Consider the following 18,052-nt stretch of genomic DNA (forward strand, 5'->3'; position numbering starts at 1 on the left):
AATTGCTAATTAATTATAAAATTGTCAAAATACAATCAATTTATTCAAACTGTTTTACTATGAAATCTCAAAGTACTGTGGTGAAGGGGGGAAGATTTATTAAAAGTTTTGAGAGGTTCAGGTGTTGTGTTCTGATCAAGCTGTTTTCTGCTTGTTTGTGTTCCTTAATGCTCTAAATATTTAAAAGGAAAGCTTTGTAAAATGACATAGGTGGAAAATAATTAATATTTACTTATCACCCCAAACCTTCTCCACAACATTGCCCGTCAATGTGGTGCCATATAGACAAGGATGGCAGCAGTATGTTGTGTGCTGGGACAGCAGTACCTGGTGTATGGGGAGTAGACTGGCTATATTATGGGGTTTTAAAAGATTAAAGAAACTTTAAATCAGTTATTTGCTGAGGCCCCTCCTTCAGATGCTTGTCCATATACTATATTCTACTAGTGGTGAATGTGCCCAGTGCACTTGAGTTCATATTCTTTTGGTGACCCATGTTGGGGGCCGTGCCTGTTACCTGAGTGTCTTGTGCCTCCAACAGAGGGCATAAAGGGCAGGGCAACCTCAATTGCCTCTCTCTTCCATTTCATCACTTTCAAGTTTAAATTTGTAGAAGCGGGGGACCTTTGTTTACTATGCAGCTGCTTCTTATGTAAATAGTTGTAGAGAGTAAGGTGCCTGTTAATTAGTTTGGCTTTAAGATTAGTTCTAGAGGTTTTGTTTGATTGTTTTTCTTCCTTCAGAAGAAGACTCACTTGTTTGTTTTTTTGCCTAAAAATTAGCACTAATACTGGGATTGCTCACTATGACTGAATGCGAATCTCTAGGCTTTAAAAATTGCCCTTTGTGTGGGGTTGTAACGCTTGTTGAGTTTGTTGATGCTTGTTGAGTTTGGATAAGGGGCACTTTACAGAACAATATAATCTGTAAATCTTTTTCTAAAAGAACCCAGAATGCTGGGGAGGTAGTCTTGTTTAAAATAGCTCCTTTGAGTGAAGTTAAGGCATTCCTCATCAGAGTCTGGGATGCCTGACTCAGAAACTTTTGAGGACTTGTCATCTAAAAATTCTCCTGATGGCTCCTCTGTGCTTGGAGCTGAAGTTCCTGCTCCTAAAGATGCTTGGTAAAATCTCCAAGGCCAGGGGAAGAAAGAGCACCAACTCCACACAAAGAGGAGATTTAGGTATCCTTTACCAGATCCCCCTCTCAAGCCTCAGACAAAAAGGGGTAGCATGAGGCCTAAAAAATGGTGTCTCTGGCACCCAGTCAGGCACTGGTCACTGGACCTTTGACCAGTTTCCTCAGTACTGCATAAAATGCCTAGTACTGACCTCTTAGCATGAAGCCTTTGGTACTGATGTCTACAGTACTATCTACCTTGGTACTGAAATCTACTTGTTTGCCTTGTATCAGTGTATTTAGTACCAAAGGTCTATACATTATTTGAAGACCCTTACTGGTTTCTTCAGTACTGGGTTTCCCATTATTAGCAGTAGTGAAGGTATCTCTCTGGTTCTGACTGCTGCTTCTACACCACTATTGAGCACATCAGCAGTGCTGGCCAGAGCACAGTCTGAGGGTGCTGCCTGTACCCTAGCTGGTACAGTTGCTTCTCCTTAGGAGGACTATTCATTCTTCTTTTCAGGCTCTAAGGGAAGTTTAATTGGCTAATTCCATGGGGTCTAAGTGTTCAGGCCAGTATACACTAGAGAGAAAGTCAAGGGTTGTCTTATTACCATAGACCTAGAATCCTCCCCCTTGGCCTTATTGGACTCTGTGGGGAATGCATCATGCTGGAAGGCCAGTGTCTGCCTCTCAGTCTAGGGCTAGATCCCCCTTCACCTCACTTGAGAGCCTTACAGCCTGCTAAACAGACTGGATATAGCTCTGATTAGTAGTCACAAGCAGAGGACCACCCTGTTCCAGCTCATTAGTCATCTCTGGATGAGGTGGTTCTTGTGTCATTTACCTCAACCCCAGATGGTTACAACATATTCCACAACTTGTTACACAGAATGGCTGACACACTGACGCTTCCAGCTGAGGTGGTCCAGTAAAAAAAAAAAAAAAGAAACCACAACATACACACAAGTTCCTGGACATCCTATGACTCTTGGTACTAGTACTGCTTGCAGTGCTCATCAATGAAAGTGTTTTAGAGCTGGCAAAGTTGCTCTTGCAGATGCCTGCAACATCAAAGGGAGTAGAACATCACTACCAAGTGCCTTCACAGGGTTTCGAGACTTTTTTTTTTATATTCATCCCACACCCAGGTCTTACGTGATTTACAGTGGTGTATGAGAGATCAGGACAGAACCAATCAAAAGACAAAAAAAAACAACCCTCCAAAAAGATTTACTTGGATGTAAAACTATTCTACATCATCTCTAAATTAGAATTGCCAGTTACCAGGTCCTATTGGTGAAATATGATTATTTTAATTGGGACTGCATATCTACCTTTGCAGACAAACTTCCTTAACACAACATGAAGGAGTTTGTTGCTGACTGGCAAAGGTGCATACATTCTTCCAAGCAGCGCTTCATGCTGCAGATACAGTCATAGATCTGGAAATTATCTCAATTGATATGAGGAAGTCGTCATGGCTCCAATCACCAGGGATTGCTAAAGAAGCATAAATTACAACTGAGACTCTTCCTTGAGAGATGTGAGCTTTTCCGTGCTAAAACAGCTGAGGCCTTACACTCTTTGAAGAACTCCCATGCTATGTTGAGATCCTTTGATGCAGGAATGTAGACCTCCAAGTGTAAGCACCTTAAGCCTCAAGCACAGCAAAGTCAATATTTTTACACTCAATACAGGCAACCTGATCTGCTTATGATGTGCCAAAAATTCCCCAGAAGGAAGTCAACTTTATCCATCACCCTGTTATCATCAGCCTTTATTGTCCTCAAGATAGCAGATACGATTTCTTAATGGGAACAATGTACAAATTCTGTAGAATCCTCCTATTGTATCCTCTCCATTTGGGAATCAGTTTTTAATTTTGGGGGGAAAATGTGTTGGAAATTGTGGAGATGGTCTAATGCATCCAGTTCCAGATCTCCTCCATCCCCTCTCCTGAAAGTATGTTACATCAGGAGATGCAGTCACTTCTTAATCTCAGAGCAGTAGAGTTAGTGCCTTAGGATCATAGGGGAAACGGGTTTTACTTATTTTCTGATTCCCAAAAAGAAGGAGGGTGCTGTAATCCTGTTCTGGGCTTGAGACAGCTGAACACTTTCATTTGCAAGCTGAAGTTCAGAGGGTGACTCCAACATCATTAGTCCCAAGCTTAGATCCACATGACTAATAGACAGATCTCTATTTCCAAGACCATCTTTTCCATATATCAATTCACCTTTGCACAGAAGGTATCTGTGACATCAAGTGGGCAATTCCCACTACCAGTTTCAGACAATTCCCACTACCTCAAATTTAGGGGTACTCCACACCTTCACACTTATGGTGGCCAGATTCCTAAAAGACCTTATGAGAGTATATCTCCCACTTAAAGAACCTCCATCTTCTTGTGATCTAAATATTTGTATTGACAGAGTTAATAGTCCATATTTCTAGCCATTTAACTGAATGTTCCTATTTCATCATTCCATCAGAACAGCCTTGCTAGTAGTAATGACATTGACCAGAAAGATAGGAGAAATGCAAGTGCTAGTGCCAGGGCCTCCATGTAGGTCTTCTCATTAAGACATGGTGTCTTAAGATTTTACTGAAAGTAATCTTTAAGTTTCTTTTTAATCAGCTTATACACTTTTTTCCTAAAACTACTTTCAGACAAAGGCAAGGCTAAGCTTCATACTAAATGTCCTAAGGGTGCTCTTTCTTCGTAGATAGAACCAAGTCAGTTAGAATATACTGAGACTGTTCAGAGCCTATAGAGACCAGGCAATTTCAGCAGAGACTGAGTTTCTGCTTTTCTTCAGCAATGCTATGAATTGACCAGTGTAGACCCATCATTGAGAGGGACAGCCCATTCTATTTTATTTTTTTGAGAAATGTTCCCACACTGGAAATATGTAGGGCACCTCCTTGGGGTTGAGTGGACATGTTTGTCTCAGCGTTGATGTTTATCCATCGTTGTCGATGAAGACCTCAACAACTCATTCGTTCGATGACTGGGCTCTGTGCATCCGAAGATGACTGATCAGTCTGATTCGGGCATGGAACGTCCTGTCACACGTCGGGCAGACATGTGATGGCACTGTCAATGATGTGCGGGCAGCCCTGGACTTGCGTAACTCATGTTTTCTTTCAGCCTCAGCAGGACGCCTTGCCTCAAAGATATTACTGCCTGTGTGAATGAGGCTGCGCCATACTGGACGGTTCAGTGCGAGGGTTTCCCATGTGGCGGTGTTGATCTCGAGGGACTTCAGAGAGGTCTTCAGCGTGTCCTTGAACCGCTTCTTTTGTCCTCCATGGGAGCGCTTTCCCTGGGTGAGTTCTCCGTAGAAGAGCTGTTTAGGAATGCGCTCGTCTGACATTCTCACGACATGTCCGTCCCATCTGGTCTGGGCACCCATCAGCAGTGTGTGAACTGACTGCAGACTGGCTCTGGTAAGGACTTCAGTATTGGGCACTTTGTCCTGCCATCTGATTTTTAGAAGCTTTCGCAGACAGGAAATGTGGAAGTGATTGAGCCTTCTTGCATGACTGATAGACAGTCCACGTCTCGCAGGCGTACAGCAGAGTTGGAAGCACCGCTGCTCGGTAGACCTTAAGCTTCGTTAGTAGACTGATCCCTCGACGTTCCCAGACGTTGGAGTGCAATCGGCCAAGTGCAGAGCTGGCTTTAGCAATTCGGCAGTTTACTTCATCATCAATTGACACTGCTCAAGAAAGGGTACTGCCCAGGTACGTAAAGTGGTCCACTGCCTGAAGTCTCTGTCCATTTACAGTGATGGACAGTACTGAGTATGGAGTGTGGGGAGCTGGCTGGTGCATGACCTCAGTCGTCTTGAAGTTAATGGTGAGACCGAAGTTGTTGCTTGCACATGAAAACTTGTCCATACTGGCTTGCATTTCTGGCTCTGTACTAGCAATCAGAGCACAATCATCGGCAAAGAGAAAGTCTCGAAGTACAGTTTCCTTCACCTTGGTGATAGCACGCAGTCGCCTCAGATTGAATAGTTTCCCAACAGTTCTGTACTTCAGGCCTACTCCTTCAGTGCAGTGCTGAAAGGCATCAGTCAGAGTGGCAGAGAATATCATGCTGAACAAAGTGGGTGCTAAAACACACCCTTGCTTGACACCGTTGGTGACTGGGAAGGCCTCAGATGTTTCACCATCATCCAGGACACAAGCCATCATACCGTGATGAAATTGACGTACCATTCGTATGAATCTGTCTGGACAGCCGAATTTCAGCATGATCCTCCACAGGCCCTGGCGACTGACAAGAGTCGAACGCTTTCGTGAGGTCCACAGAAGTTTTATGTAGAGTTCACGATTCTGTTCTTGACATTTCTCCTGTAGCTGACGCGCAGCAAAGATCATGTCAATAGTCCCATGTCCCTTGCGAAAACTGCACTGTGATTCTGGCAGTAAGCCCTGCTCCAGGTGAGTGATCAATCGGTTCAACAGAACCCGTGCAAGAACTTTCCCCACTGTAGAGAGCAGCGAGATTCCACGGTGATTGTCGCATACCTGGTGATTGCCCTTCCTCTTATAGAGGTGGATGATGGACGTGTCTCTAAATTCCCGTGGAATGAATCCCTGCTTCCAGAAGGACTGAAACAGCTCAGTGAGTTTCCGTAGCAGCACGGGTCCACCGACTTTGTACACCTCTGCTGGTATGGCATTTGACCCTGGGGCTTTGCCACTTGACAGCTGGTTGATGGCTTTCTTCACTTCGTCCTCTTATGGTGAAGCATCCATGGAGTCGTTGACTGACTGCAACCTGAGGCATCTTGTCAATGGCCTCATCATTGATGACTGAGGGGCAGTTGAGAACTGCTTCAAAATGTTCAGCCCATCTCTGGAGAATCTGCGTCTTCTCTGTAAGAAGCACAGTGCCATCAGAGTTCAGGAGGGGAAAGCTCCCAGAAGACTGTGGACCATAGAGTGTGTTGAGGGCTTCATAGAACTGCTTATAGTCGTTCCTGTCTGCATACGCCTGTATTTCATCTGCTTTGGCACTCAGCCACAAGTCCCTCATTTTGCACAGTCGGTTCTGTACTGTTCTGCGAGTGTTGATAAAGGCGGTCGTCTTTGCCGCTGAGGATGGATCGTCTTGATATGCACAATGCAGACAGTGCTTCTCAGCAAGTAAGTCCTGGATTTCTGCATCATTTTCGTCAAACCAGGCTTGCCGCTTGCGTGTGGAGGGCCCCAATACCTTCAATGCAGCTGTATGGACAGTGTTGCGGAATCGGTCCCAGTCTTTCTCAGCGTCATCCTCAATACGAAGATCAGCAAGCTCATTCTCTAGGTCTTCTGCTAGATTTTCAGTGACAAGGCTGTTCTTCAGCTTCGACACGTTGATCCTTTTGAGAGCCTTAGAGCCTTGTGGTCGTCTCTTTGGCATGATACGGAGCTTCATTTTGGATACTATGAGCCTATGATCCGTCCAACAGTCAGCGCCGCACATAGCTTTTGTAACCCTGACATCTTATCTGTCCCTTCTCCTAATCATGACATAGTCGATCAGATGCCAGTGGTTTGAACGAGGATGTATCCATGAAGTCCTGTTACGGGTAGGGAGGCGGAAAACCATATTGGTGATCAGAAGGTCATGTGCTGCACAAGTTTTCAGCAGTAACAGGCCATTGCTGTTGCACTTTCCCACTCCATTTTTCCCGATGACTCCTTCCCAGGCTGCGGCATCACATCCGACTCCTGTGTTAAAATTGCCAAGCAGGATCAGCTTGTCTGTGCGGTACACTAATGATAGCAGAGCATCTAGTTTTCGTAGAATTTATCCTTCACATCCTCTGGGTTGGTCATTGTGGGAGCGTATGCACTAATCAAAGTAGCTTTGTTTTCCTTTTTGAAGCAGAAGCTGCATTGTCATGAGTCGGTTATTCACACCCTTGGGGGGACTGGCAAGTTTCCGAACAAGATGATTCTTGATGGCAAAGCCAACTCCAGATTCGCGACGCTCATCACTGCTGCGGCCACTCCAGAAGAATGTATAGCCTCCGCCTGACTCGGATAGCCATCCTTCATTAGCAAGGCGACTTTCGCTAAGGGCTGCAATGTCAATGTTGTAGCGTGCGAGCCCTCTGGCAACAAGTGCTGTTCTTCTCTCCGGTCTGTCTGCTGTGATGTTGTCCAGTAGCGTGCGCACATTCCATGTGCCAATGGTAATCAGTGTCACTCTAAGTTTTGTTTTTCTTCGATCGCTTTTGTGGGATCCCCGCCAGCACCGATATGCTAGCCAGGGTAAGATGAAGCAGGCAATGTTTAGGGCACCTTTTCTAGCCCCCTCCTCATTCTACGGAGGTGAGCAGTGCAATCCTGAATAGGGCTGCTCAGTCGCTCAGGAAGATGCCGAGCTCCACTGCTGCTTCAGTCAGTGAGGAACGACCATTATACCTGAACCACCTGTGTGCAGGTCTGCGGCTACAGCTCCCAGTGTATCCACGTCGCGCGCCCATCGTCACAGGACTTAATATGATGTGATATGATATGATGTCAAGACTTGTGCGTGAATTGGGTTAAAGTGAGGGAGAGTTGCGCGATGTTATCCTCACTCTCTCTTCCCAGTTCCTATCTGTATCCAGTGGCAGGACAAGAGTCGAGACCCCTGGAGATAGGGCATCCAGGACGCCTATATGTCTTGTCGTGCTCTTAAGTGTTCCACAACACTTGCTGTCACCGCCTTCCTGACCGTTGAACAGGTTTCCTCAGTCAGTCGGATCCAGCCTTCGCATGCAATGGGTAGACAGGGAGGGGTAGTACCTTTGATGGAGGAACAGTCGTACTCCTAGGAATAGCTCATCCACTTTGGTCCCCACTTGACACCCAGCTCTCACCTGCGGCTCCAAGTAGCTGTCAGCATGCAACAGCGGCCACACCCCGGAAACCGTCTCGACTGGCGGGCTAAACCAGATGAGGGTAGCCGATGTGTCCCAGCATTACGCCATAGTGGAAGCATCAATACCTGAAGCTAATTTTAATAGGTCTGTCCTACAACTATTAAGGTAGACCCCTAGCACCCAGCTCCTGTAAACTAGGTCACTGGTCAAGAGCCCCCAACAGTGGAATATGTATGCACAAACACTCGAAGAAGAAACTGTTACTAACCTTGCAGTAACTGTGGTTCTTTGAGATGTATTTTCCATATATATATATATATATATATATATATATATATATATATATTCCATGACTGGCCTCCCTTCCGTGCTACTACAAAGTCTACTACCTGGCTTTGGTACTGTGAAGGAACTAACAGGTGATTGGCCCTGCCCTTTATGCCTTTGAAGATACAAGGATACTTTGGAGGCCCCACCTTCCAATGGACACTGCTGGCCAGAATGAACTTGAGTTCATTGGGCACCTGTGTATCAACAGTGGAATATATATATATAGATAGATATATAATATATGTATGACACGTGGAAGAAGCACAGTTACCTTCAGGTAAGTAACAGTTTCTTATCCTTGCTATTTGGCATTTGCACTTAAACTTGTTGGTGCACTGTTTTAATATTTCACTAATTCCCCTTTTAAAACTCAAACGAGAAAGCAAGTATCTGCTTATAAAAATAAGCTAACTTTCTCAAATGTAGATTCTTAGCTCTTGGCATTTGAGTTTCACATGGCTTTCATGCTTTCTGTATCTCTCTGTAATACATGGGAAGATTCCCTTAAGAGTGGAATGACTATTTCAGCACACACCTGCATTCCCACTGATACTTTTATTTTTTTTAAGGAGTAGAGAAGAGGAATGAAACTGGTTATCCTGGGAGCATTGGCTGAAACTTTGTAAATTGTGGTTAGCAGAGGGTGCTCTTTGCCTTGTATACACACGTTCAAGTTAAGAATATAAAATTTATAATTTTTAGCAGATTTAGTTAAACCAGTGCAAACCCTTATGTGGACACTTTTAAGAAATAAGAGCAACTGGAAAAACTTATTTTGATTTAGCTTAAACCTATTCCCAAACAATTTATGCTTAACTGAAATAAACCTGGTTTAAACCAAAATAAGAGTCTACACATCCATTTGCATCAGTTTAGGATTAGAATTAGACTAAATTGGTTTTTAAATTCACAACTTTTGTTAAATTGGCACAACTTTCTCGTGTAGAGAAGCCTTTAGACTATAAATTTGATTCTTTTCCATGATAAAACAATGACATTCCCAGGTTAGATGTCCTAAAACCAGCCTTAAACTTATGCAATACAGACTTGGCAACCAAATAGGCTCTGTCTCCAGCTGGGAAGTGAAATTTTCTTACTGTCAGTTGTTTTTCACAATAATACAACTGAAAGAATTGTGTTATGCACCATATGACTTAATCTTTCTATTAATCACCTTTACTAATCTGTTTCTATTCACTTGGTTTACTGTATTCACATGTTTATTTCCTTATTATTTTATACAAAACACCCCAAGATTATGTATCTGAGCAAACAGTCCATAAAATTTTTCTAAATTTACACTGCAGTCTAATGGATAATAGTGCTCATGTAAACAGTTCTGTACTACTATACAAAGTAATCACAGATGCATCTTTAACCCATCTGCTAGCTAGAAAAATCTGTGACATCTGTGTTTTCATACCTTTTGAAGATGTATTATAAGAATTTGAGAAAACAGTGGAAAGTTGCATCTTTCCCAAATACGTTCAATAGGGACAGATTAAGGAGGACTTTTTTGCGGGGGGGGGGGGGGGGGGTCTGTTTGGTTTAATAGGCATACTTACCATTTAGCTAAAATATCTTGGAAAAAACTGGTCACATGTTGAATAATTAGTGCACTGGGACAATATTAAGTTACAACTAGTAACTTACGTTAAAGCAACGTGATGCATCATGTTCACATGAGAGAAATCTCAAGATCTGTTAGCAAATTGTTCAAAGAGGATTAGTTACTAAATGAGCATGACTAGCTGGGAAGGGGGAATAACTTTGAGGCTTTTAGTCTATAAAACTACTCTGGATCTAGTAATCTTTACTTATTGTTATTGCATGGGTAACATCACATTTGGTGTGAGGGGAGTATTAACCTCTTTCTACTTTATTATTTCTCTAGAACATCTGGTGAAGAAAGAGAGCTTGAAAAAACATCAAAGAACTCTTCCTCTGAAAATAAATGATGCCACTGGAATTTTTTTAGAAGTATAAATAAAAGAGGATTGTTTAAGTTTTGGATTTCAAATGTAGACTGCTGAAAGTTTTAAATAATTTTATAAGCATAGTATTTTAATGTTCAAAATTTTGTGGAATAAAAGTCCCCTTTAATCTTGGTTATAAAAGTACCGTATATACTCGTTCATAAGCTGAATATTTTTGGTAAAAAAAAAGTGATGCATCAAAGAGCAGGGATTGGCTTATAAACAGGTCTACACCAAAATTTGATGATTTAACCTCTATGAAATCAGTGAATTGAATATCTAATACATTGTCATTTTGTTTACTTGGAGCACCTGCAGGCATGGAGCCCCTCAGCTCCCTGTGGCCGCTGTTTGCTGTTTCCAGCCAATGGAAGCTGTGGGAAGTGGCTGGGAACGGTAAACCGCGGCCACAGGGAGCTGAGGGGCTCCATGCCTGCAGGTGCTCCAAGTAAACAAAACGGCCCGACCCGCGAGCAGCTCACCCTGACTGGCCAGGAGCCAAAGTTTGCCAACCACTGAAATATTAGGGTCGGCTTTTTGCTATTTTTACCTAACCATCTTGAGGGGTCAACTCATAAATTAACAGGCTAATGAATGAGTATATACGGTATTTAAACATTCTTGCTGATAGTTTTGTCCAGTATTATACAGCCTCTACACAATTCAAATGTGAAAAGAATGACCATTTAGGAAAATGAAAAAATGCTTGTATGTCACAGGAGTTGGAACTGTAGTATATTTTTACCTGACTGCTGTATGTTAATGTCTAGTTAATGGCAGGAAAAAGTATAAATAACCTTTTTAAACTGCCAGTCTGCTTCATTTGTATAAACCTATCTCTTCCTAAAATACTGACCCTGTTTGTGCATAGTTTTCAAAACTCTGATGTTTGTCAGATTTGTCTTTTCACTGTGTTTTGTAGGAGTTGAAAGCATTTTTGTAGCAATTAAAATGTTAATGTATAAGTATACTTAATCACTCATTTTTTAAACAAAAGTTTAGTTTTGTTCTTGCAACCTCATTGTGCCAATATATAATGCTAGGTGACCTTCTGTGGTATGCTTTTGGTATTATAGATATCATACTAGGAAAAAAACTGACCTGATATTTCTATTGTACCTATTGATGCCCATAGATCAGAAAAGATTGTGTTGAACAATTTCTAAAAAGTAAAGAATATAAATGGATACAGAAGCAAATGATTGTGCATATTTTTTTGTGTTGAGAGTTGCTTAAATTAACAGGTGTTCATATGGTTCACAAGTATCATTGCCAACCCCAGGTCTAATTTTCAACACCTAAAGGAACAAGAAAGAAGATTGATCCAAGAGTTTGTCTTGGAATTAGTTTAGGCAAGACCTAAGTTTCTTGAAATACATCAAGGAAACACTATCAGGAAGACTTTCAAAGCCACAAAGGGGACAAAGCACCCAACTCCTACTGAATTCTCCTTAGTGTCCTTGAAAATATCCCCTTTTCTCTCCTTTTTTTTCATGAAATACAAAGATTAACATACCTTATAATGTCATCTTTGTCTTATTTTAATGCTTATTTTGGGAAGCAGACCTAGACAGTTGAGATTTTCAAAACTGCAGAACTTGAATGTATCTTTGTCAGACTGAACTTAAGAAAATGAATGTAGTATTCCTTTGACAGAGAGACGAGAATGGTGAATTTAGAAATCCAAGCTCACCATTGCGCCTGCCAGTGTCCCATCAAATTGATAATTATATATAATCTGTGGGAGGCTGAAAATGTTTAGGTGTCAGGGATTTGTTCTGTATATAGTGTCCAGTTACTTCATAGATTGCAGTGTTTTTACCCAATATTCAGTCATGTTTTTCCATATCAAAAGCTGCTAGATAGGCAAATGTAGGTGTGAAAGCAGTAGGTTCAGGGCCGGTGCAACCATTTAGGCGAACTAGGCGGTTGCCTAGGGCGCCAAGATTGCGAGCACAAGCGGCGCCCCCCCCCCCCAAATTTTTAAATGGTTGCAGCGGCCGCTGTGTAGTCTGAGCTGCCGCAGCCGGCAGCTTAGGGTCCCCTGGGGTCAGCCGCATAGCTGCAGCAGCCGGCAGCTAGGCGCCCCGGGGTCGAGTGTGCTAGCCGAGAAGCCCGGCAGCCCGGGGGCATCCCCCGGGTAGGGAGCGCGCGGCAGCCGGGGCATCCCCTGTGCTAGGAGCCCGCGGCGGCAGCCCGGGGCATCCCCCCGGGTCAGGAGCGCCGCGGCAGCCCGGGCATCCCCGCAGGAGCCGCCGGCGGTGTCCGGGGCGTCCCTGAGGTCAGGGGCCGCCGCGCAGCGGCCCGGGGCAGTCCCCCGGGTCCGGAGCCGCCGGGCGGCCCGGCGGACCGGGCGTCCCCGTTCTCAGCGGTGGTCTGGTGGAGCGGAGGAAGAAAGAGGACCCCAGCTCATGCATTGGGCAAGGTAAATTCTAAATTATAACATGTTACTCTGTGACCCTGTATTGTGTATAATGTATGTGATTGTGGGGGGTGGGGGGGCGCAAGATGGAAGTTTCGCCTAGGGCGCGAAACATCCTTGCACCGGCCCTGAGTAGGTTACCCTCTCATCAAAATCACTAAGAGAAGTATGGATATTCTGTTCCATTAGTACTTTATCAGAACTGGAAGGTTAAAATTGTTCACTGTTGTGCAACAGTCTTGCAAAACTGTGAAAGGTTACCAGCAGGGCAGAACTTTCCTTCTGCCTACTATGGTGTTCAGGTGAAGAGAATTTTTATTTGGCCAGCCCCAAAAGAAAAAATTACAAATGCTTGGGCAATAACATTCAGGAAGTTTGTTGTACAGAATTGTTTTCTTATAGTATACATTTTTAATAGCACAGTAATTGCATTATTGACACTAACTTTTCAGACTTGAGTGAACTAGGTACATATACCTACTGATCCAGTTAGGCAGATGCTATAGCTGCGTCATTGAAGTTTTGAGTTTCTGTATCCAGAAGCACTGGTCTCATCACTGAATCTGATGAGATTAATTCCATGTTCCCTGAATTGTCATAAGTCTATTACCAACCCCTCAAATTAATTTGACTGTTCTGGATATTGTGTGAAAATGTTTTCTAACAATTGTAGGAGCAGTGCAATATGAAATATTGTTGAATTGATATACTACACTGTTAGTCTCAGTACAGCTTAGTCTGTATTGTATGTAGGGAAAAGAAATCACTAATGCAAAATCATATTTGAGATTTAAGACAGCAGCTTTACCCCTCTTCCCATTATCTGTATGCATTACAACAGCATCTTTCATTACATAATCACAAAACCTTCGACTCTAAGAAAAAGCTACTACATGTGCATCCATTGTTAGAAGGAAAAGGTACAATTTAAATACTACACACCACTTTATTTACCGTATCAATACAGGAGCAATAGGAAAGTGTCTTAGGTAAGAGTTTTAGTAGTCGTATTGATCTAAAATAGCACAGCCTATCTTCAGAATTATTTAAAATAGGTTTTCCAGAAAGGGCAGATCTGCTCTGCAGTTAGAGCATTTCTATGCAGAAATCAAGCACCAAAATGATGTAACTTCAAACTAACCACTCTCTTTCTTACCTACCCCCCCGCCTCTCCCAAGCAAGGAGCAGGGCCTGAATAACTTAAGGTATGTCTGCATTGAAGCAGGAATGTATAAATTCAAACTTGAGGAGAGACAGCTATGCTAATTCTAATCAAGCTAGCATGCTAAAAGTAGAAATGTAACCATGATAGTAGGCAGCAGCTATCCCTCCTCCCCTCCCTAGGTATGTACTTATGGTCTTGGACTGGATTGTACTTGAGGGTGGCTAGTCTCTCCCCAGTCACACCACCATGGCCACACTTCCCTTTTTTAGTGTGCTACCTTGATCAGTGCTAGCATGGGTATGTGTCCTTGAGATGGAATTTATACCTTCCAGCTCTGATGTAGACGTACCCTCAGGTAAAAGGTTCTTATAAGGTGTTGGCCCTTTAGGCACTATTTTCTTGCATTCTGCAAAGAACTAAAGATCAGCTGCTAATCAAATCGTGAAATGAAAGTGGTAGATCTGCCTGGTTACAAGGTTATAACTCTTGCTCAGTCTCTGCCTCTACTTGCACAGGTGCTCAGGAGAAGGGCTAAAAGAGTGACTGATTGGGGGGAAAGGGGAGGGGAGAATGCCTTACGTAGTTGAGCCGCAGTTCCCTGAGGTTCCTTGGATTGGGAGTCGTCATGTAAACTTATTATATTCTTGTTATGTTGTCTCTTGACAGGACTTTGCTGACTGAAAATATTTTGTTTTTTAAATCATTTCAGCAGCTTAGAATGACTTGTGGGCTTTGGGCAAAACTAGTAGTTAACCTTTTAGGGCGTGGTTTATTTTTCTTGTCTTGTGTGCATTGCTATAACCTCATGTATCCCTTCCACAACAACCCACAACCTGAACATGATCCTTCAGCCAAGCTTTAAATGCAGCACTGTAAAAATATTAACACACTGCCATTAAGAAATAGTTTACGATCATTTAATGTATGTTCTAGTTGGGCACATCTGTAGTAGGGTATTGTTATTGATGTGCACTAAACAAAATGTCCAGCTGAACTCTCACATTGGTCTGGCAAAAACCTTTGAATTACACTTATCAAAAATACAGCCTTGTGGCCAGCTGCTTGCTCACCTAACAAAATATGTAAAATACCATGTGCCTGTGAAGACAGCTTAACCAACAGAATGAGTGATGTATTGTGGAGTCAAATGGAAATTAACAATTTTTCAATGCTTATACTAAACTTAGCTTTTTGGAGCAAACTTCTTGTCATTCTTAACAGTAGCAGTGTAGCGTGTATTCATGTGAAGAGCAAGAGCACTGATGTGTTTTTCCTAGCTAGCTGTAGGGTGTAGATAGAAAGTTTCAGAATCACTCAGTTTTATTGTGTCTTGTAAGCAAGACTTTTTTCTACACTAGCACTCACGTATATTCTATTACAAATTAGTTAATATGCAATTCTATAAACTTATGCTCCATTTTTTAAATTTTTCTTAATTGCACAGTGTCTAAATTATAGATGCAAGCAATTTGTTTATTTTCCTACATGTTTAAGGAAAAAGCTCCTTGTATATAATCTGAATTAATGTGCACTAAAATTGAGTCCCTGGATAGCTCAATGTTTATTTTAAGTGGATACCTATGTGTATAGATGGAGATATGTCTGTATTGTCTCACATCTATTACACACAAAAAATAACTTTTGCATTAGTAGTTTTCCCTATCATATTTATGCTCTAACAATATTCATGAAGACTAAGTAATAAAACAACCTAGCATCAAAAATAATACAGATGCAGTCTCTCCCCCTAGGTCTCCCAACCCCCTTCAACCAAAACAGGGATAGCTATATGTAATATCTAGGAAAGGTCTCCACTCTTTTCATGATCAGGAGTTTAGAACAAGCAAAATAGAGAGGGCTCCTGAATGCCCCATCTCAACTTTTAGAAAATACGTAGTAACATAAAAGGACAAGCCATCAAGTCAGGAAATGTTAAAATTTGCAGTGGGGACAGGCAGTGTTGTAACTAGGTCACAAAAGTGGGCTAAATCTCACTTAAATATGTAGTCCAGTTATCTGACCCTGTTGCATTTATTGTGAGGCACAACTTAATTCTGTTGCAAGTGCGTCCCTAGACTATATTGTTTTCATAGTGTAGATGAGTCTTTCCATTTAAACCTGGAGGCAGGTAGTATAAATTCAGTAAACTAATATTTAGCCTTAAGTATTAGAGTTTAAATTTAGCATTTCTGTTGTCCAGGTGCATAACACCATGTCTATTATGCTTCACATTTTTATTAATTATATAGTGCCATAGCTGTGCATGACCCTTTACAATAGAGATTATAGCATCCTTGCCTTGAGAAGCCTACAATCAAAGGCCCCAGTCCTGCAGATTAAGATGCATAATTGGACCCAAATCCACCTACACCAAGTGTAACTTGCAGGATCAGGGGGCCAAGTTATGATGAAAACCATTAAGTTGTAGTAGCACTAGGTCCACAAGCCACATAGAGCTTTAAAAAGTTTGATTACATAAACGCTAAGATCTGTTTACATATACCAGAATCCACGCAAATAAATCACTAGAAGATACGAAACCTATTAAGGTATTAAATTTTAGTACATCCATATATATAGCTCCTATACAGGAGCAGTTTTTGTCCCTTAATGAGAAATATATAGAAAACACAATTTGCATCCATAGTGTTGACACAGAATGAGAGAGTAAGGAACTAAACAATGCATCAATTTGCAAAACTGAACATTGATCTTTGTATACTGAATTTTTAATAGAATTAAAATATAAAATTATGTACTAGGTGTAGTAAAATAAAATGTCTTCCTTACAGGATATTAAGAACACCACCTTGAGTTCCACCACCAAATTCAACAGTAGCCACTGCTGCTCCCAGTATAACCCTCAACTGTCTACACATCAAAATTAATTTAGAATAAGGTAAGGTGTGAATTTTAAAACAGATTTTCCTCATATGAAATGTATACACTGTACAGTTGGCCAAATGCATTAAGGGAGATGGTTAGGAGTTCACTTGTTTCTAAAGCAAGACAGGTACTCCATACAGATACCAATATAAACTGTTGGTTCAGCTCCTGTGCTGTTGTTCACCTGGCCCTCAAAACAGAGAACATAGTGGCCATGGTGAGGTGAAAGGGACCATCACTTTGCTCCAGCAATCCCTGGCTTACATTCTGGTTCTTTGTGATCACAGGCAGCTGGGTAGAGTAACACTAAACTAAACTACTGCATGCAACAGGCTTGCAATCAACCCCAACATAGGAGCTGCAAATGGTTTCTTTGCAGCCTAAAATTTTATATTGTGTACAGATGAAAATTTTGGCCTCTGTACTTTTATTAGAGAGCTGTTAAGAGTTTGGCTATAAAAGTTGTCTAAATTCAAGTACATAAAAGGTTGTTACAAGGAGGAGGGAGAAAAATTGTTCTCCTCTGAGGATAGGACAAGCAGCAATGGTCTTAAATTGCAGCAAGGACAGTTTAGGTTGGACATTAGGAAAAACTTCCTATCAGGGCAGTTAAGCACGGGAATAAACTGCCTATGGAAGTTGTGGAATCTCCATCATTGGAGATTTTTAAGAGCAGGTTAAACAAACACCTGTCAGGGATAGGCTAGATACTTAGTTCTGCCATGAGTGATGGGGAGTGAACTAGATAATCTCTTGAGGTCCCTTCCAGTCCTACAATTCTCACATCGTTTTCTTTTGCTTGAATGACAGAGGTAGAGTCTGGGAAGGTATAAATCCTTCCCTCATCAGTCATCTTGTACTGCATTCTAATCTCTGTCTTTCAAGTCCATGAACGACAGTCATGGTTCCCCTAAACTATTATTTCCACTTGTTTCTTTCCAAAATGGCTTAAACTAATTCAGAATAAGGCGCTTTTACTCTGGAGTAAGAGCATCAACACATGGAGTTCCTCAGGAGCAGCTATTCTGGAATCACTCCCTGTGCAGATGTGCCATTAGCAAACTGTCACCACCTTCAGTTTCTCTGATCTCAAAATGCACTCTTGTGTAGAGTGCATTAAAGCAGTCAAATGTTGATGGGACAGAGGCATGGCTGTGCAGCTACATCTGCAAACAAAAAACCCCACTCACTTTATAGATGCAGATGGTGGCTTTACACTAGGATTTATACACCATCCACATGCTTAGAGCTGGTCAGGAGGTGTGTCTTACTGCTC

General features: G+C 42.1%; 1 protein-coding gene and 1 long non-coding RNA gene across 3 annotated transcripts in view; one reads left to right on the top strand and one right to left on the bottom strand.

Annotated features, from left to right (window-relative positions):
* The window catches only part of PSIP1 (PC4 and SRSF1 interacting protein 1), a 70,905-nt gene extending 59,403 nt beyond the window's left edge, over window positions 1-11,502 (top strand). For both annotated transcript variants that reach the window (XM_032791711.2, XM_032791712.2), the window contains one exon: window positions 10,222-11,502. In XM_032791711.2, coding sequence (XP_032647602.1) covers window positions 10,222-10,285 — 64 coding nt within the window. In that variant the 3' untranslated portion in view covers window positions 10,286-11,502. The remainder of the gene's footprint in view (window positions 1-10,221) is intronic.
* On the bottom strand, window positions 729-4,972 carry LOC116831593 (uncharacterized). The gene is made up of 2 exons (XR_004375239.2): window positions 2,460-4,972; window positions 729-2,186 (listed from the first exon to the last, which is right to left on the bottom strand). It is a non-coding gene; the product is annotated as an uncharacterized LOC116831593 (long non-coding RNA).
* Window positions 11,503-18,052: the final 6,550 nt, after the last annotated feature.

This window comes from Chelonoidis abingdonii, chromosome 6 (genome assembly GCF_003597395.2).
Source record: "Chelonoidis abingdonii isolate Lonesome George chromosome 6, CheloAbing_2.0, whole genome shotgun sequence".
Taxonomy (NCBI): Eukaryota; Metazoa; Chordata; order Testudines; family Testudinidae; genus Chelonoidis; species Chelonoidis abingdonii.